Raw genomic sequence first — 15,079 nt, 5'->3', positions numbered from 1 at the left:
TTTTTTTTTAAAAAAAGCTTGCAGCCATAATTACTTTTTAAAGTTTAAAGTTTTAGTTTCCAAGATAAAAGCTTTTAAATGTGAGCAATATCAGAAGATCTGCAAATGGAAAACTAAGGTCCTTTAAAGGCCATACACTGCAGTGCCATATGAAGAGTTGAGGAGTTACCGATTTGTGACACGGATCCAGAGCCCTTCCTGTCCACTAGTGGTCCAATTTCTTTTGCAGTATGATGTTTTCCATGAGCCAATTAGCAGCATTCTGCTAATTAGCAGCATTCCACTATAGTGCCAAAGATGAAAAAAAATTCTGGGCATAAGTATGCCCATGCTTTCTGGTCAACATAAGGTTGCTTGACGGAATGGGCAATCATAACATACTTTAGGTCAGGATTAATGTGTGACCCTCCGGATGTTATAGACTACAGCTCTTTTCAACCCTGACGGGTCAGGTTCAGCTGAGGCTGATGAGCATTGTAGTCCAACATGTGGAGGGCCACAAGTAAGTGACTCCTGGTTTATGATGAAAGACTGGGTATAGATAAGTGTCTTAACAGATATTAAACATAAAGTGCTCAGTGTCATATTAAAGCAAGTAGTGTGATCCAAAATCCCATTTTTAAGGTTTGCAGTTCTACCAACATGGCAAATTTCCATGTTGTGGGAAGTTTTCTGATATATATAGATGTGTGTGTGTGTGTGTGTGTGTGTGTGTGTGTATAATATTAAAAGCACTTTCATATTGCAAGTTGCCTTAGACACTTCTTAGTAGCAGGTGTAAACAAAATCTGCTCTTATTCCCTTATGGGTTATACAAGAGCCCTTATAGAGTCCTTTGTAGGTTCTCCATCTGTAGGAGAAAATAACAGAGGCCAACCAGAGAATATTGAGAAGCAAAGCAGCTAGTGAGACTGATATTTTTTAAACTGTTGCAACAGGGTGCTATTTTGTTTACAACACAATAGCTGAGATTGCAGGGTGTTGGACTGGATGACCCCCAGGATCCCTTCCAACACTACAATTCCATGAAATAAAAGTTGCAAAAGACAAACAGATGAATCTCAGTTGCATTTATTTTTATTTTATCTCTCTATTCATCTCTTTGGTGAGGTCAGGGTGAGCTGCAGAGACCTGGGAGAGACCAGGGCTCAGCTCCCCACTCAGGCCAGAATCTCTCGTAGTCTACCTCACAGGGTTGTTGTGAGGACAAAGCCTCGAGAAGGATGTTAACGGAGAAATCTGAGGGCTCCCTTGGACAAAAAACAAGGACACCCCCCAAGAATACCAGAGCAAAACAGCAGCCAGTAGGCTTGGTCTTTATTGAAGACTGTCGCGACAGGACTCACACCTGCCACAAGGTGAAACAAGATGGAAGCCCTGAACAAAAGAGCCCCCAAACTTTTATTAGCTGCTAATCCCCATGTTACATCCCCCCCAAACTACATCACAGTTACATCATGAAAGGGGAGGTCTGGTGGCAGTAATCTGAGCATCCTGGACCCTGCCCCATGGTTCCCCTTTCCCTCCACCAAACACCCATCAAGTGTGTTGTTGTTGTTGTTGTTTAGTCGTGTCTGACTCTTCATGACCCCCTGGACCAGAGCACACCAGGCACTCCTGTCTTCCACTGCTTCCCGCAGTTTGGTCAAACTCATGCTGGTACCTTCGAGAACACTATCCAACTATCGCGTCCTCTGTCATCCCCTTCTCCTTGTGCCCTCCATCTTTCCCAACATCAGGTTATTTTCCAGGGAGTCTTCTCTTCTCATGAGGTGGCCAAAGTATTGGAGCCTCAGCTTCACGATCTGTCCTTCCAGTGAGCACTCAGGGCTGATTTCCTTCAGAATGGATAGTGTTGTAAATAAAAATATGCCCATTCTTCTTGCAGTCCATGGGACTCTCAAGAGTCTCCACCAGCACCATAATTCAAAAGCATCAATTCTTCGGCGATCAGCCTTCTTTATGGTCCAGCTCTCACTTCCATACATCACTACTCTGAAAACCAGAGCTTTTACTATACAGACCTTTGTTGGCAAGGTAATGTCTCTACTTTTTAAGATGCTGTCTAGGTTTGTCATTGCTTTTCTCCCAAGAAGCAAACGTCTTTTAATTTTGTGACTGCTGTCACCATCTGCAGTGATCATGGAGCCCAAGAAAGTAAAATCTCTCACTGCCTCCATTTCTTCCCCTTCTATTTGACAGGAGGTGATGGGACTAGTGGCCATGATCTTCATTTTTTTTATGTTGAGCTTCAGACCATATTTTGCGCTCTCCTCTTTCACCCTCAATAAAAGGTTCTTTAATTCCTGGACACTTTCTGCCATCAAGGTTGTGTCATCTGCATATCTGAGGTTGTTGATATTTCTTCTGGCAAACTTAATTCCGGCTAGGGAACAAAAGAGATATTTACATTTTCCTGTTTCCCAGCCAAGTTAATCACACCCTTTTGTCTTCATCTGGGTTTGTTATTTCTGGAATCCTTACCTGTCTGGCACTCAGGTATTAAGATGCCAGGAATTATCACTCAGGCAGAGGGGCTGCTGAGTGAGCTCACGTCTATATGAATTTCTGAAGTTTTCCCAGTGAGCCAGTACATTGATACATTGATCACTGAATTGTTACATTTAGTATCGTGCAGCAGAGGCCCTTGGGATAGATAGGAAGAAACTGTGATGAAGTGTTTTGTGGGGTGAAATCACAAAAGTCACAAAAGTGATTGTGCTGATTTTGATAGTGGGCTGCGTGTGCATGATATCTGCTGGAGGGGCAACCCCCCCCCCCAACCTATACATAAATTCCTGCAACAGGGAGACCCATGCCCCCACACCATTGAGATCCTTTGGAGCGGAGGGCGGTATATAAAATGGCAATAAATAAAACAAGGCCTCTAGCGGGCATGGCGCAAAACAGCAATGTCCTTTTAAGAAGGCGCTTGTGATTTATTGGCTATGGCAAACAGCCTTTTGCTGGCGGGGCCGCTTTTAACCCTTTCACCACAGGGGAATAGAGAAAGGCTCCGCGGCCTTGTTCCCAGGCGCTCCCTGGGCGCTGTTGCTAAGGTGATAACCATAGAGCTTTCCTCCCCACCCACCCGCGGACGAAGGAGGGAGAGCGCAGACGCGGAAGCGGCCGCTCTGCGCCGTCATCTCTACGGGCTCGGCGGACGCGAGAGAGAGAGAGAGAGAGAGAGAGAGAGAGAGAGAGAGAGAGAGAGAGAGAGAGAAAAGAAACATGGCAGCCGGCGGAGGAGCGTTTCGCGGATCCTGAGGGGCCGTTGCCCGCGCCGCCATGTACTCCTCCGCCGCCTCCTCTTCGACGCCGCTGCCACCCTCCACCAGGCGGGACTTCATCACCGTGACCCTCAGCCCCGGCGGAGCCCTCGACGCAGCGGCGGCCGCCGTCGGTGGCTACAACAACAGCAAGGCCTGGCGGAGGCGCTCCTGCTGGCGGGTGAGGGGAGAAGCCATAGAGTCGGGGCTGGTGGTGGGGTGCGCGGAGAGGCAATAAGGGCCGCAGCGCTCTGCCCTCCTCAGGCCGGGGTGGGAAGTGCCGCGCAGGGCGCATGCGTCAAGCCTTGGAAAGCCAGGAAGCCCCCAGGGTGGGCATTGCATAGCCATAGTTCTTAGGGTGGTTACGACTCTCCCCATCCAACTTCACCAGTCCAGCCCAAATGGAGCAGCTAAGAGTCATAGAAGGGACCCCTAGGGTTATCCAGCCGGGCGCCCTGCAGCGCAGGAATCTCGGCTAAAGCATGCAGGACAGATGACCACACAGAGTCCACCACCTCCCGAGGGAGACAGTTCCACTGTTGAACAGCTGTTACTGTCACGGAAAGTTCTTCCTGATTTTTGGTCGGAATCTCCCTTTTTGTAACTGGAATCCATGGGTTCAAGTACTCCCCTCTGGAGCTGGAAAACATGTTTGCTCCCTCTTCCATATGACAGCCCTTTAGATTTAGTTGTAGGGCCAGGTGAGAAATGCAGGAACTTCCTCTGACCCCTTCCCTGCAGTCTCAAATGTTTGCATTAGCTGCACTGGTTTGATTTCTGTCTCACTTTTCTGAATCATATGTACTGTTGTAGAATGACTGAATGATTGATTGCTTTCATATCCCACCTTCTCCTCCAAGGAGCTCAAGGTACATGGTTCTGAGTGCCATAATAAAGCATGCCGTGTGATCCACTTCCTCATTTAATCCCCACAGCAACCCTGTGGGGTAGGTTAGGCCAAGATGCAGTGACTGTCCCAAAGCCACCCAGTGAGCTTCATGAGTGAGTGGGGATTTGAACCTTGGTCTCTGAGGTCCTAGCTTGATCTCCTAATCACCACATCAGCACCAGCTGTCAATCACCTTGTGGGGAAAGGGTGTGGGAGAGTGCAGTTGGAGGAGGTGCTGGGGTGGATTCTGCTTGCTTTCCTTCCCGTTGTTGTTGTTATTGTTACAGTCATACCTTGGGTTGAAGCAGCTTCGGTTTGAGCATTTTCGGGTTGCGCTCCGCGGCAACCCAGAAGTAATGGAATGCATTACTTCCGGGTTTCACCACTCGTGCATGTGCAGACGCTCAAAATGATGTTAGGCGCAGAAGCGGCAAATCACAACCCACGCACACGCAGATATGGGTTGTGTTTGCTTCAGGATGTGAACGGGGCTCCGGAATGGATCCCATTCGCATCCAGAGGTACCACTGTATTGTAATAGTTGATTGAATGGGGTGTTTTTTTAAGGGTAATATTATGGATAGTAAATGTTGGTGTGTTTACCTTTGTTCCTTCAAAGGGCAGGGTTATAAAAAGAACAGGAAGAGTCCCATAGGTGCAGGAAACTGGACTATTAGTAACAATTTATAAGAATATCAATTCCAACATGTTTTGAAAACAAACCTGGAGCTTTCATTTTAGATTAATACACTCCTGCCCCTGCTGGGTTCCTTCCAGCTTTTAAAGATAGGTATATGAACAAATGTCCATGGAGTCCAGGATCCTGCTTCCCTCAGTGGTCAACTAGATGCCCCCCCCAGAAGCCTTGGAGGAAGCCTTAAAGGCACATCGTCCCCCCCCCCCCCCCAAGTTTGATGCTGCTAGTATCTAGTATTCTGAACACAGGTGTTCCAGCCCAGCTCCTCCTATGTTCTTCTGATAATTCAATCAGTCCAGAGGGGGCCTGCCAGGTCAAGCATCCTCTTCCCCCAGTAGCCAGCCACTTACCCAAGTCCACATGTGAGGCATAAATACAACTCCCCTCTCCCATTGTTGCTCCCTAGCAACTGATACTCAGAGCCATGCTGCCTCTGAAATCTGGTGGCTCAATACAGCCATCACAATTGGTAGTCATTGATTGGCTTTTCTCCTATGTATTCTCCCCCCCTCCCCTTGATTTTCAGACCAACATTTATTCTCCAAAGCAACTTGCATCAGTTCATGATGCTGGCAGCAGGTGCTGTACCTTCAAGGTGTAGGCAGGGTGCCTTTCTCTCTCCACTGAATCATCACAACAACAAAAGACAGACCTCTGGGGTGCGACAGGAAACAGAGAGGTGGCATTAGCCCTGGCAGCTTCCTTTTCGAGAAAGAAACTTTGAACAGAGAGCTGGCTCTGTGTTTTCCTCAGACAGCTGTTGCTGTTAAGCCATGAAAAAGTCAAGAAGCGGCCTTGATCCAGATCTCATGAGCTGTGCTGTACGTAAGAGGAATCTCTGGCATTTTTGTTTTTGTTTTAGGCAAGATGCTGACAAGAGAGGGAGGTGCCCAAGTGCAGTGAAATCAGGGCAGTTGTGGAGGCGCGTGGGACAAGGAAGGTTCATGTTGCTCCCCTTTATAAACTCTCCTTTCTAATCCCTCCGTAGCGGAATAGCTATGGTGGCTGCATAGAACCTCCATGTTCAGAGGCAGTGTGCATCTTGAGTGCCAGAGGGAAGGGGGTTCTTTCCCTCCTGCCCTGCTTGTGGGCTTTCTGGAAATATCTGGCTGGCCGCTGTCGGAAGCAGGATGTCGCACTAGGTGGACCTTTCGTGTCATTCAGCTGGATTCTTCTTCTTTATGGAACTATATCAGTGGTTATTATTTAGGATCTGTCTTCAGAAGCTAGAGGAGATGCTGGAGGCATACAACAGAGAGAGGCCAGGGAGGCTGTTGTATTTCCTGTTTCGGACTTTCCAGGAGGCTTCTGGCTGGCCTCTGTTGGAACCGAGTCTTGGATTGGTCAGTCTGAGCCAGCAGGACTGGTCATCTGCTCTAACTTTTTCTCCACAGTCACAGCACAATTTAAGTTGTTTAACTGTTTTTGCTTGCAGTTTGTTCCTTTCCCCTTCCCTCCTCCCTCCCAACAGTTAAATTTCAGATTTTAAGTCCTTCTAGAAGGGTGTGTGTGTATGTACTGTATTATACTATAGAGCAGAGTGGGGCAGAAAATAAGTCAGGATCTGTAGGTAGATCGGGATCCACTGCTAGATCTCTGGGTAATCTGAAGAACACCAAGAATGATTTCTCACTCCCAGTTGCTTAAAATTTACTGCATACAGTTCTGGTTGCCTTACCACAAAAATGTTATTGTAGAGTTGGAGGGCAACCAAAATTATCAGTTGGGGGGGTTGGGGGTGGAGTGACTTTCCGATGAGGGAAGTTTGCAGCATTTGGGACTTTTTAATTTAGAAAAAAAGCCAATAAGAGGTGGCAAGATAGGAGTTTATAAAATGATGCTTGGTATGAAGAAAGTGGATAGAGAAAAGTTTTTCTTCCTTTATTATAATACTCACTAAATGTTGCAAGATCCTGTGTTCCTAACAATGGCATCAACAAATTTACCCCAAATGTTGCTGAAATACTGAAAACTGGGGAGGCGGGAACCCAGAGTGGATATTTTATGTAGAAGGGCTGTGCGCTCTGCTCGGTTCTGGTGCTCATAAGAAGTTCCTGGGCTCAGAAGTCTTTCATTCTAAGATTTTGTTTTTTGATATGGTCGATCTTGGGGTTCCAGTAAAAAAGCAAAGTGGATCCAGCAAAGCTGAAGTCTGCACACCCTTATTGTAAAGTTTCATATGTGGTAAAGGAACACTGTCTACATAATTGCTTCAGAGATTCATCCTTGCTTTTCTGTGTAGAGTGAAAAGGGAGATACAAACTGGGAAGTGTTTAGTGCAGCTTGAGAAAACTCACATGGAGACCTGTGGTGTCAATGCATTCATGTCATGAGCTAGGGTTCTTTTCTGATTTAGACTCGTGAGTTTTTGGCATTATTTATTTATTGCTATATAAATAGCACAGTTATTATATTTGCATTTCTGATTTCTCCCTCTATTGTTTCAATCTCAGAAATGGAAGCAGCTGTCCCGCCTCCAGCGGAGCTTGATCCTCTTCCTGTTCGCCTTTCTGGCTGTCTGCGGAGTCATCACTTACGCAAACATGTCCGAACCCTGGAAAAGTAGGTCTATTTAACTTACTTAGCTTTTCTGCAGCTTAGCAAGGTTGCAGATTTGTAATTTGTAATTTTTAAAAAGCAACTAAAGCTTTCATCCTAAACTCAGGACAGGTTTGGAAAGTTCTATACAAAGAGAGGGTCCTGTATGCAAAAGGAAGAGGCCCTTCATTGGTGGGAGGCCAGTTTGAAAGCAGCAACCACTGGAGAAAAATTAAGGGGATCTTTGCTTATTTTCAGAGGCTGTTTTGCTTCTTTTGTGTTACTGTAATCAGCGGTGCTGAATGCAAGTTTAGACCACGGTGAAAATCCCCACCCCACCCCAGGCCTCCCTAATCAGGGGCTTATTGGCTAAAAAGTATTTACATGGGATGTAAAACAAATTCATGATCTCATTTGGGTGTCAGTAATAAATGTGATGTTTTGTACCTGCTGAGAATGTTAAGATCCTAATGACTTATATCAGTAGTATAAGCATATAAGCACCTACATGATCATTGCTGAACTAGTCAAACACTTGAAACATTCAACTTGTACTTCATTGTACAGTGGTACCTCTGGTTGCAAACAGGATCCGTTCCGGAGGCCTGTTCGCAACCTGAAAAGAACGCAACCCGCGTCTGCACGTCTGCGCACATGCGGGTTGTGATTTGCTGCTTCTGTGCATGCGCATGATGTCATTTTGCATGCATGCACGAGCAGCGGAACCTGGAAGTAACCCTTTCCAGTACTTCCGGGTCGCCGCGGGACGCAACCTGAAGAAACGTATCATGAAGCAAACGTAACATGAGGTATGACTGTATTCGCATGGTGTTCACTTACGAAAACCCACATTGTAAGATGAGACTGTGCTATCATATCGTCAAAGCGTAGAAGTGAATGTTCGTAGACGGCTGGAAATACTCAGAAATCATAGAATCATAGAGTTGGCGTAACATGGAAGGACACTGGGCAACTTATAGAGAACTCTTGGACTTTTCAGAAGTAGTAAGATTTTAAAAAGGAGGGACTTGGACAAGTGGTGATGGATTGGTTACAGTATCATCAAATAAATGATGTGTTAAAACTGGACAAAAAAGGGGTTTTTCGACCCAAAGTTCACAATTTGAAAGAGAGATTATTGATAGTAAAGAAAAATAATTTCTAAAATGTATAAACTACTATTAGAATGGGAGACAAAAGATGAATTGGTAAAATATCTTTGGGTAAATGAATTGGTAAAATGGGTTAAAAATATATGATCCATTGGGTAAGGGATAAAGGGCATGATATAGAAATGAGTGCCTGGGAGAAATTATGGAAAAAAGATCTAAAATTTACTGCATGTTACACACTGAAGGAAAACCATATGAAAATGATCCATAGGTGGTATTTAACGCCAAGTAAATTAGCTAAGTTGTATAAAACTGAAACTGATAGTTGTTGGAAATGTAAAGAAAAAAGAAGGCACATTTTATCATATATAGTGGACATGCAAAAAGGTTAAAAACTTCTGGGAAATGATGAATTGAAAAAAATGTTTAAAGCCCCAGAAGCTTTTCTTTTAGGCATAACAGATGAAAATATACCCAGGGACCACAAATCTCTTTTTATGTATGCTTACTACCACTGCATGGATGGTATATGCTCAGAGATAGAGGGAAGATAAAATACCAACGAAGTAAGAATGGCAGACAAAGTTAATAGAATATATAGAAATGGCAATGGGGGGGGGGGGAATCGTAGAGTTGGAAGGGGCCACAAGGGTCATCTAGTCCAGCCCCCTGCAGTGCAGGCTTGAACTCACAACCATTAGATTAAGAGTCTCTTGCTCTGCTGACGGAGCTAACTTGCTGTTGATGCATAGTTCACAGCAAAAGTTTGCAAGCTATTATTTTGGAATTATGCGTGCATTGAAGATGAAATACATATTTTGTTAATATGTTACATAAAACATGTTCAAGTTAGTGAGTACCCCCTCTGGACTGCCGGGCCCCAGCTGCACCTGCTGCCCTGTCATCAGCCCTGACTGCAATAATGAATGAATCGAAAGATCAAACCCAGTCTCAGCTCTTTGGGCTAATTTGTAAGGAAAAAATAACTTATGCTAGTTCTTCATGGTGGGTGATTTTTGTTGTGGGAGCAAGATACATTGGACAGGGCACAATGATTTGGTTTCCATGGTTTTGTTTATTGTTCTGGTAAGCCTGAAGCCAGCATGTAAACATGTTTAACTGGATGAGATCTTACCAGGAGTCTTGGACATTCATTTCATTATGTTGCATCAGGTGGCATTCACTGCAGTTAATTTCTCTTCCCAGGTCTAACCAGCAGAGCTTCAGAGGAACAAAAGACTTATATGGAGGTCCCTGGGTTGAAGCCAGCAAATCAGGCAGTTCTTCCAATTCCACAAAATGCTGATGCCAATCAGGGGGATTTTTCACTTCAAGTAATTCTCTCCCCAATGTCTTTTTTGGAATTTAGAGGGTTTTGGGGTAGCAGCCTAACACACAGCAGGCACCCTCTAAGCGTATGATATTATTTTATTATTTGGCTAATTGTGCTGTTTAAAATGTGTATTTTATATCGGACTTCCTTTAGTAATGCTCCCTTTTGAAAAGGTGAGTAAGTGGTGACATGATGAACATTTATAAAACGATGCATGGCATGGAGAAAGGGGATACAGAAAGGTTTAATTTCTCTCATACTGCTGGAACTCATGGACATCTAGTGAACTGAATGTTGGAAGATTGCGGAAGAGAAAATAAAGTACTTTTTCACGCAGCAAATAATGATGATGATAATAATAATAATAATAATTTATTATTTGTACCCTGCCCATCTGACTGGGTTTCCCCAGCCACTCTGGGCCGCTTCCAACAAAGACCAAAAATACACTAAAATGTCACACATTAAAAACTTCCCTGAACTGGGCTGCCTTCAGATGTCTTCTGAATGTCAGGTAGTTGTTCTTCTCTTTGACATCTGATGGGAGGGCGTTCCACAGGGTGGGCGCCACCACCGAGAAGGCCCTCTGCCTGGTTCCCTGTAGCTTTGCTTCTCACAATGAGGGAACCGCCAGAAGGCCCTCGGCACTGGACCTCAGTGTCCGGGCTGAACGATGGGGGTGGAGACGCTCCTTCAGATATACGGACCAAGGCCATTTAGGGCTTTAAAGGTCAGCACCAACACTTTGAATTGTGCTCAGAAACGTACTGGCAGCCAATGTAGGTCTTTCAAGACCGGTGTTATGCGGTCTTGGCAGCCGCTCCCAGTCACCAGTCCAGCTGCCGCATTCTGGATTAGTTGTAGTTTTCGGGTCACCTTCAAAGGTAGCCCCACGTAGAGTGCATTGCAGTAGACCAAGCAGGAGATAACTAGAGCATGCACCACTGGCAGTTAAACTTTGGAACTATCTCCCACAGGAGGAAGTGCTTCCCACGAGCTTGGATGGATTAAAAAGAGGATTAGACAAATTCATGGAGGATAAGGCTATCATTAGCTACTAGCCTCAACAGCTAAGCTCTGCCTCCACAGTTGGATACAACAATTTTTCTAAATTCTGGTTGCTGCAAGCTACAAGGGTGGAGGAGGGTGGAGGTGACACGACAGACATTTACAAAATCATGCACAGATAGTGAGAAGTTTTCCTCCCTTTTGTCATGACACTAGAATTCGAGGGTCATCCAGTGAAGCAGTAATTCTTCTGAATACCAGTTGCTAGATGCCGCAGAAGGGGAGAGTTCTCTTGCGCCCAGATCCTGCATGTTGGTTTCCCTTTAGGTCACCTGCTTGGCCACTGTAAGAACAGGATGCTGGACTAGATGGGCAATTGGCTTGATCCAGCGGGCTTTTCTTAGGTTCTTATGAGTACCTAAAATACAACAACCCTACCACAAAGGAAAGGGACGCGGGTGGCACTGTGGGTTAAACCACAGAGCCTAGGACTTGCCGATCAGAAGTCGGCGGTTTGAATCCCCGCATCGGGGTGAGCTCCTGTTGCTTGGTCCCTGCTTCTGCCCACCTAGCAGTTTGAAAGCATGTCAAAGTGCAAGTAGATAAATAGGTACCTCTCTGGCAGGAAGGTAAACAGCGTTTCCGTCCGCTGCTCTGGTTTGCCAGAAGCGGCTTAGTCCTGCTGGCCACATGACCCGGAAGCTGTACGCCGGCTCCCTAGGCCAGTAAAGCGAGATGAGCGCTGCAACCCCAGAGTCCCTCACGACTGGACCTAATGGTCAGGGGTCCCTTTACCTTTACCACAAAGGAAGAACAGGAGAGGGTGGCTTTCATTTGTGTTTTCTACCATTGCCTATCTCCTCAAGGCTTTCTGGAACACAACTTGATTAACCATTAATCTGAGGAAATGCCAGACTCGTGACTAGGCTTCTTTGCCAGCACGTTTCTCAGAAAGGAGACTGAGGTTTACGAAAGGCCCTGTATGATTGCTTCACATCTTTAATCTTTGACTCCCAGCCCAGGACTCCACCTTGTGTCTTTTGCAGGCTGCTGACGAAGTCTTGCATGCTTACCACTCATGTAAGCAAGACTCTTTGGGTGGCAGCCCTGTCCCTCAAGCCCTGGGCCACTGGTGTGTCACCTAGTGTGGTCAGGTCCACTTGGGATACAACTTCTCTGGCAAAGTGGGTGAGAGAAGTGGGCTATGTCCTGAATTTTCCCTGTGTCTGAAGTTTGCCAGGATTGCTTGGGGGGGGGGGCAAGCACCCTATCCTGTCTCATTGGGTGGTGCAATTATGACTCTCTTTTGCTTTGGAGGCAGGGCTGTGCAAATGGCTTCATGCTCCATCCCTTTTCATAGGAGGCACATTCCATTTTCCAGTCTTGCCTGTATTTCCAGGCAAGGGGGACCCTCACAGAGCTTCAGGTTCTTTTCATGGTAGTAGGTGGTGTTAATCAAGAAATCTGAGGGCTCCCTTGAACAAAAAACAAGGACACCAGCCAGGAATACCAGAGCAAAACAGCAGCCAGTAGGCTTGGTCTTGATTGAAGACTGTCGCAACAGGACTCCCACCTGCCACAAGGTGGAACAAGATGGAAGCCCCGAACATAAGAGAACCCAAACTTTTATTAGCTGCTCATCCCCATGTTACACCCCCCCCAAACTACATCACTAATACATCCCGGTTACATCATGAAAGGGGAGGTCTTGTGGCAGTAATCTGAGCATCCTGGACCCTGCCCCATGGTTCCCCTTGCCCTCCACCAAACACCCATCAAGTGTAACAAAAGAGATATTTACATTTCCCTGTTTCCCAGCCAAGTTAATCACACCCTTTTGTCTTCATCTGGGTTTGTTATTTCTGGAACGGCTACCTGTCTGCTGAGTAGCTGAGCTCACGTGTCTATATGAATTTCTGATGTTTTCCCAGTGAGCCAGTACATAGATACATTTATCAGTGCGTTGTTACATTTGGTATTGTGCTGCAGAGGCCCTTTGAACAGAGAGGAAGAAACTGTGATGAAGTGTTTTGTGGGGACAAATCACAAAAGTCACAAAAGTGATTGTGCTGATTTTGGTAGTGGGCTGCATGTGCATGATATCTGTTGGAGGGGCAACCCCCCCCAACCTATACATAAATTCCTGCAACAGTGGCATCACTATTACTGGCCTGTTTTCTTCTGACCTGATGAGAGAAGCCTCTCATCTTAAAGAAGCAAATGGAGGCTAGTAATGAGGCCAGGACTCAGTGTGGCTTCCTGTCCTGAGAAACTAGGAAATAGCTGGATTCAGTTCCCTGTCAACAGATGAAAGGGGAAGGGAAAGGTAGGGGCAATTTTAGTTTATCCCAGCCCTGCAGATATGGTCACAGACATGGGCATAGAGCCAAGTCTCCCCTTACTTCCCTGCCAGTCTTGCCAAAGGTGACAAAGCAAGTGGCTTTTTACAGGTATGTGTAGGTGTGTATGGGAAGGTGGGAAGTCATTGTTTTCTTCCTCTGCTCCATTTCCTTAGAAACCTCCGAAGCAGCTTCCTGTCCGGCGGGGACCTCCTAACCTGCAGATCAGGCCACCATGGAGAGACTCGAGGTTGAACTTCCCAGATGAAGCAGCCAAGGAGGAGGGAGAAGCTGGCCAGGCTGGTAAAGAACAAAAAACAGAGAAGTCCGTCATCAGGTAGTTGGCTGGAGGAGCATTGCTTGGTTGCAAGAAAGTTATAACACACATTTCGACCCTTTAGGAGAGACAACCGCTGGAGCAGCAGGAATGGAGATGTGAAGCTAACATGGAAAACATCTAGTGACAGATGCCTGGGCTTCAGTTCAGCTGGGGGTTAAGTTCTGAGACTAAGGAGAAGCTTCACGCTGGCACCACAGAGGACCTGGGAGTGTTCTGGGCATAAGGGGCAGTAAGGGAGAACCATTTAAGAGACTTTTGTGCGGAGAAATCTGCACCCCCGGGAAAAGAGGAGCATCTATATTTGGGTATGCAGCACCCCAATCCTTGATTGAGCCTTTATTGTGTATCTTTCTGACGTTGCTGTGACAGCAGAACCCAGACAGTTTTCCTTGAATAGTTCTCTTTTTGCAGCTGGAGAGGAGCAGTTATTGAGCCGGACCAGGGCACAGAACCTCCTTCCAACAAAATAAAGGAACCAGACAGGCCCTTGCCTGTGGAATCCGAAGATACTAAAGAGCCAGGTAATGAGTCAAGGGGAACCCCCATCTCTGGTGAGGTCAAAGCTTATTCCTGCTATGCAGGCAGTTGCTGGTTACTGCTACACAAAACAGGCAGGTCTGAAACAGACATGTCTGTTGGGTACAGAGACTGTTGGGGAAATATCCAGGTTCAAGCCTGATACCCTGGGCTGCTTGGAACGGCCAATAGAATCCAGATGCCAGTCATCAGTAAAATAGGATGTTTATTTAGGTGTTGCAGGGCCGATGCATCACAGTCTCATCCAGCAAGTAGTATGGGGGGCGGCACACCAAATATGAAAAAAGCACAAGCAGGTATATACAGTTACAAACAAAAGGTCAGATCTGTCCATATATGGCAATAACTTCCACCTTCTAACTTCTATCGGCTTCTACAAGAGATGGCAACAGGCTTCTAACTTCCTTATCTCTTCTCCTACAACAGTTTATAGTAACAAGTGTGGTGTAGTGGATAACTCGTAATCTGGGGAACCGGGTTCGCTTCCCCGCTCCTCCACATGCAGCTGCTGGGTGACCTTGGGCTAGTCAGACTGAAGTCTCTCAGCCCCACTCACCTCACAGAGTGTTTGTTGTGGGGGAGGAAGGGAAAGGAGAATGTTAGCTGCTTTGAGACTCCTTTGGGTAGTGATAAAGCGGGATATCAAATCCAAACTACTCTTCTTCTTCAAGTTCCTGCTTATGTGCTACTTTGTTCTTCTCTCACGGTTCTGTTGTGAACACAGCCTTCACATTCCAACCTTCACTAGCTCAGTCCTTCTCAAACACTTTTCAATTTCCATTCTTTAATTTATCTGACATATTAGTGAAGATGTGGGGCCAAGCTTTCTTCCTGCCATTTCCCCTTTGTTTCAGACAGTATGGCTGCATGTAACATTCAAATGTTGTTTATTTTAATCTTTTTTAACGCTCATGGCGCTGTGGGTTAAACCACAGAGCCTAGGACTTGCCGATCAGAAGGTTGCTGGTTTGAATCCCCGCGAAGGGGTGAGCTCCCGTTGCTTGGTCCCTGCTCCTG

At 46.1% G+C, this 15,079-nt stretch overlaps 1 protein-coding gene and 1 long non-coding RNA gene across 5 annotated transcripts in view; one reads left to right on the top strand and one right to left on the bottom strand.

Annotated features, from left to right (window-relative positions):
- Positions 1 to 905: 905 nt before the first annotated feature.
- On the bottom strand, positions 906 to 2,857 carry LOC310836574. Its single transcript, XR_014560161.1, has 2 exons — positions 2,485 to 2,857; positions 906 to 2,386 (listed from the first exon to the last, which is right to left on the bottom strand). It is a non-coding gene; the product is annotated as an uncharacterized lncRNA (long non-coding RNA).
- Positions 2,858 to 2,997: 140 nt separating this feature from the next.
- MAN1B1 (mannosidase alpha class 1B member 1) overlaps positions 2,998 to 15,079 on the top strand; it is a 28,247-nt gene continuing 16,165 nt past the window's right edge. The window contains exons 1-5 of one of the 4 annotated variants that reach the window (XM_083721752.1): positions 2,998 to 3,450; positions 7,309 to 7,417; positions 9,712 to 9,839; positions 13,362 to 13,522; positions 13,937 to 14,046. In XM_083721752.1, the coding sequence (XP_083577878.1) occupies positions 3,289 to 3,450; positions 7,309 to 7,417; positions 9,712 to 9,839; positions 13,362 to 13,522; positions 13,937 to 14,046 (670 nt within the window). In that variant the 5' untranslated portion in view covers positions 2,998 to 3,288. Of the gene's footprint in view, positions 3,451 to 5,324; positions 5,677 to 5,710; positions 6,199 to 7,308; positions 7,418 to 9,711; positions 9,840 to 13,361; positions 13,523 to 13,936; positions 14,047 to 15,079 lie in introns of those variants that run through there. The other 3 variants (XM_083721755.1, XM_083721754.1, XM_083721753.1) reach the window with 3 other exon arrangements.

Source organism: Podarcis gaigeae, assembly GCF_964106915.1.
Source record: "Podarcis gaigeae genome assembly, chromosome: Z".
Taxonomy (NCBI): domain Eukaryota; kingdom Metazoa; phylum Chordata; class Lepidosauria; order Squamata; family Lacertidae; genus Podarcis; species Podarcis gaigeae.
The sequence above is the reverse complement of the archived record's forward strand: the minus strand, read 5'-3'. Positions and strand labels throughout refer to the sequence as shown.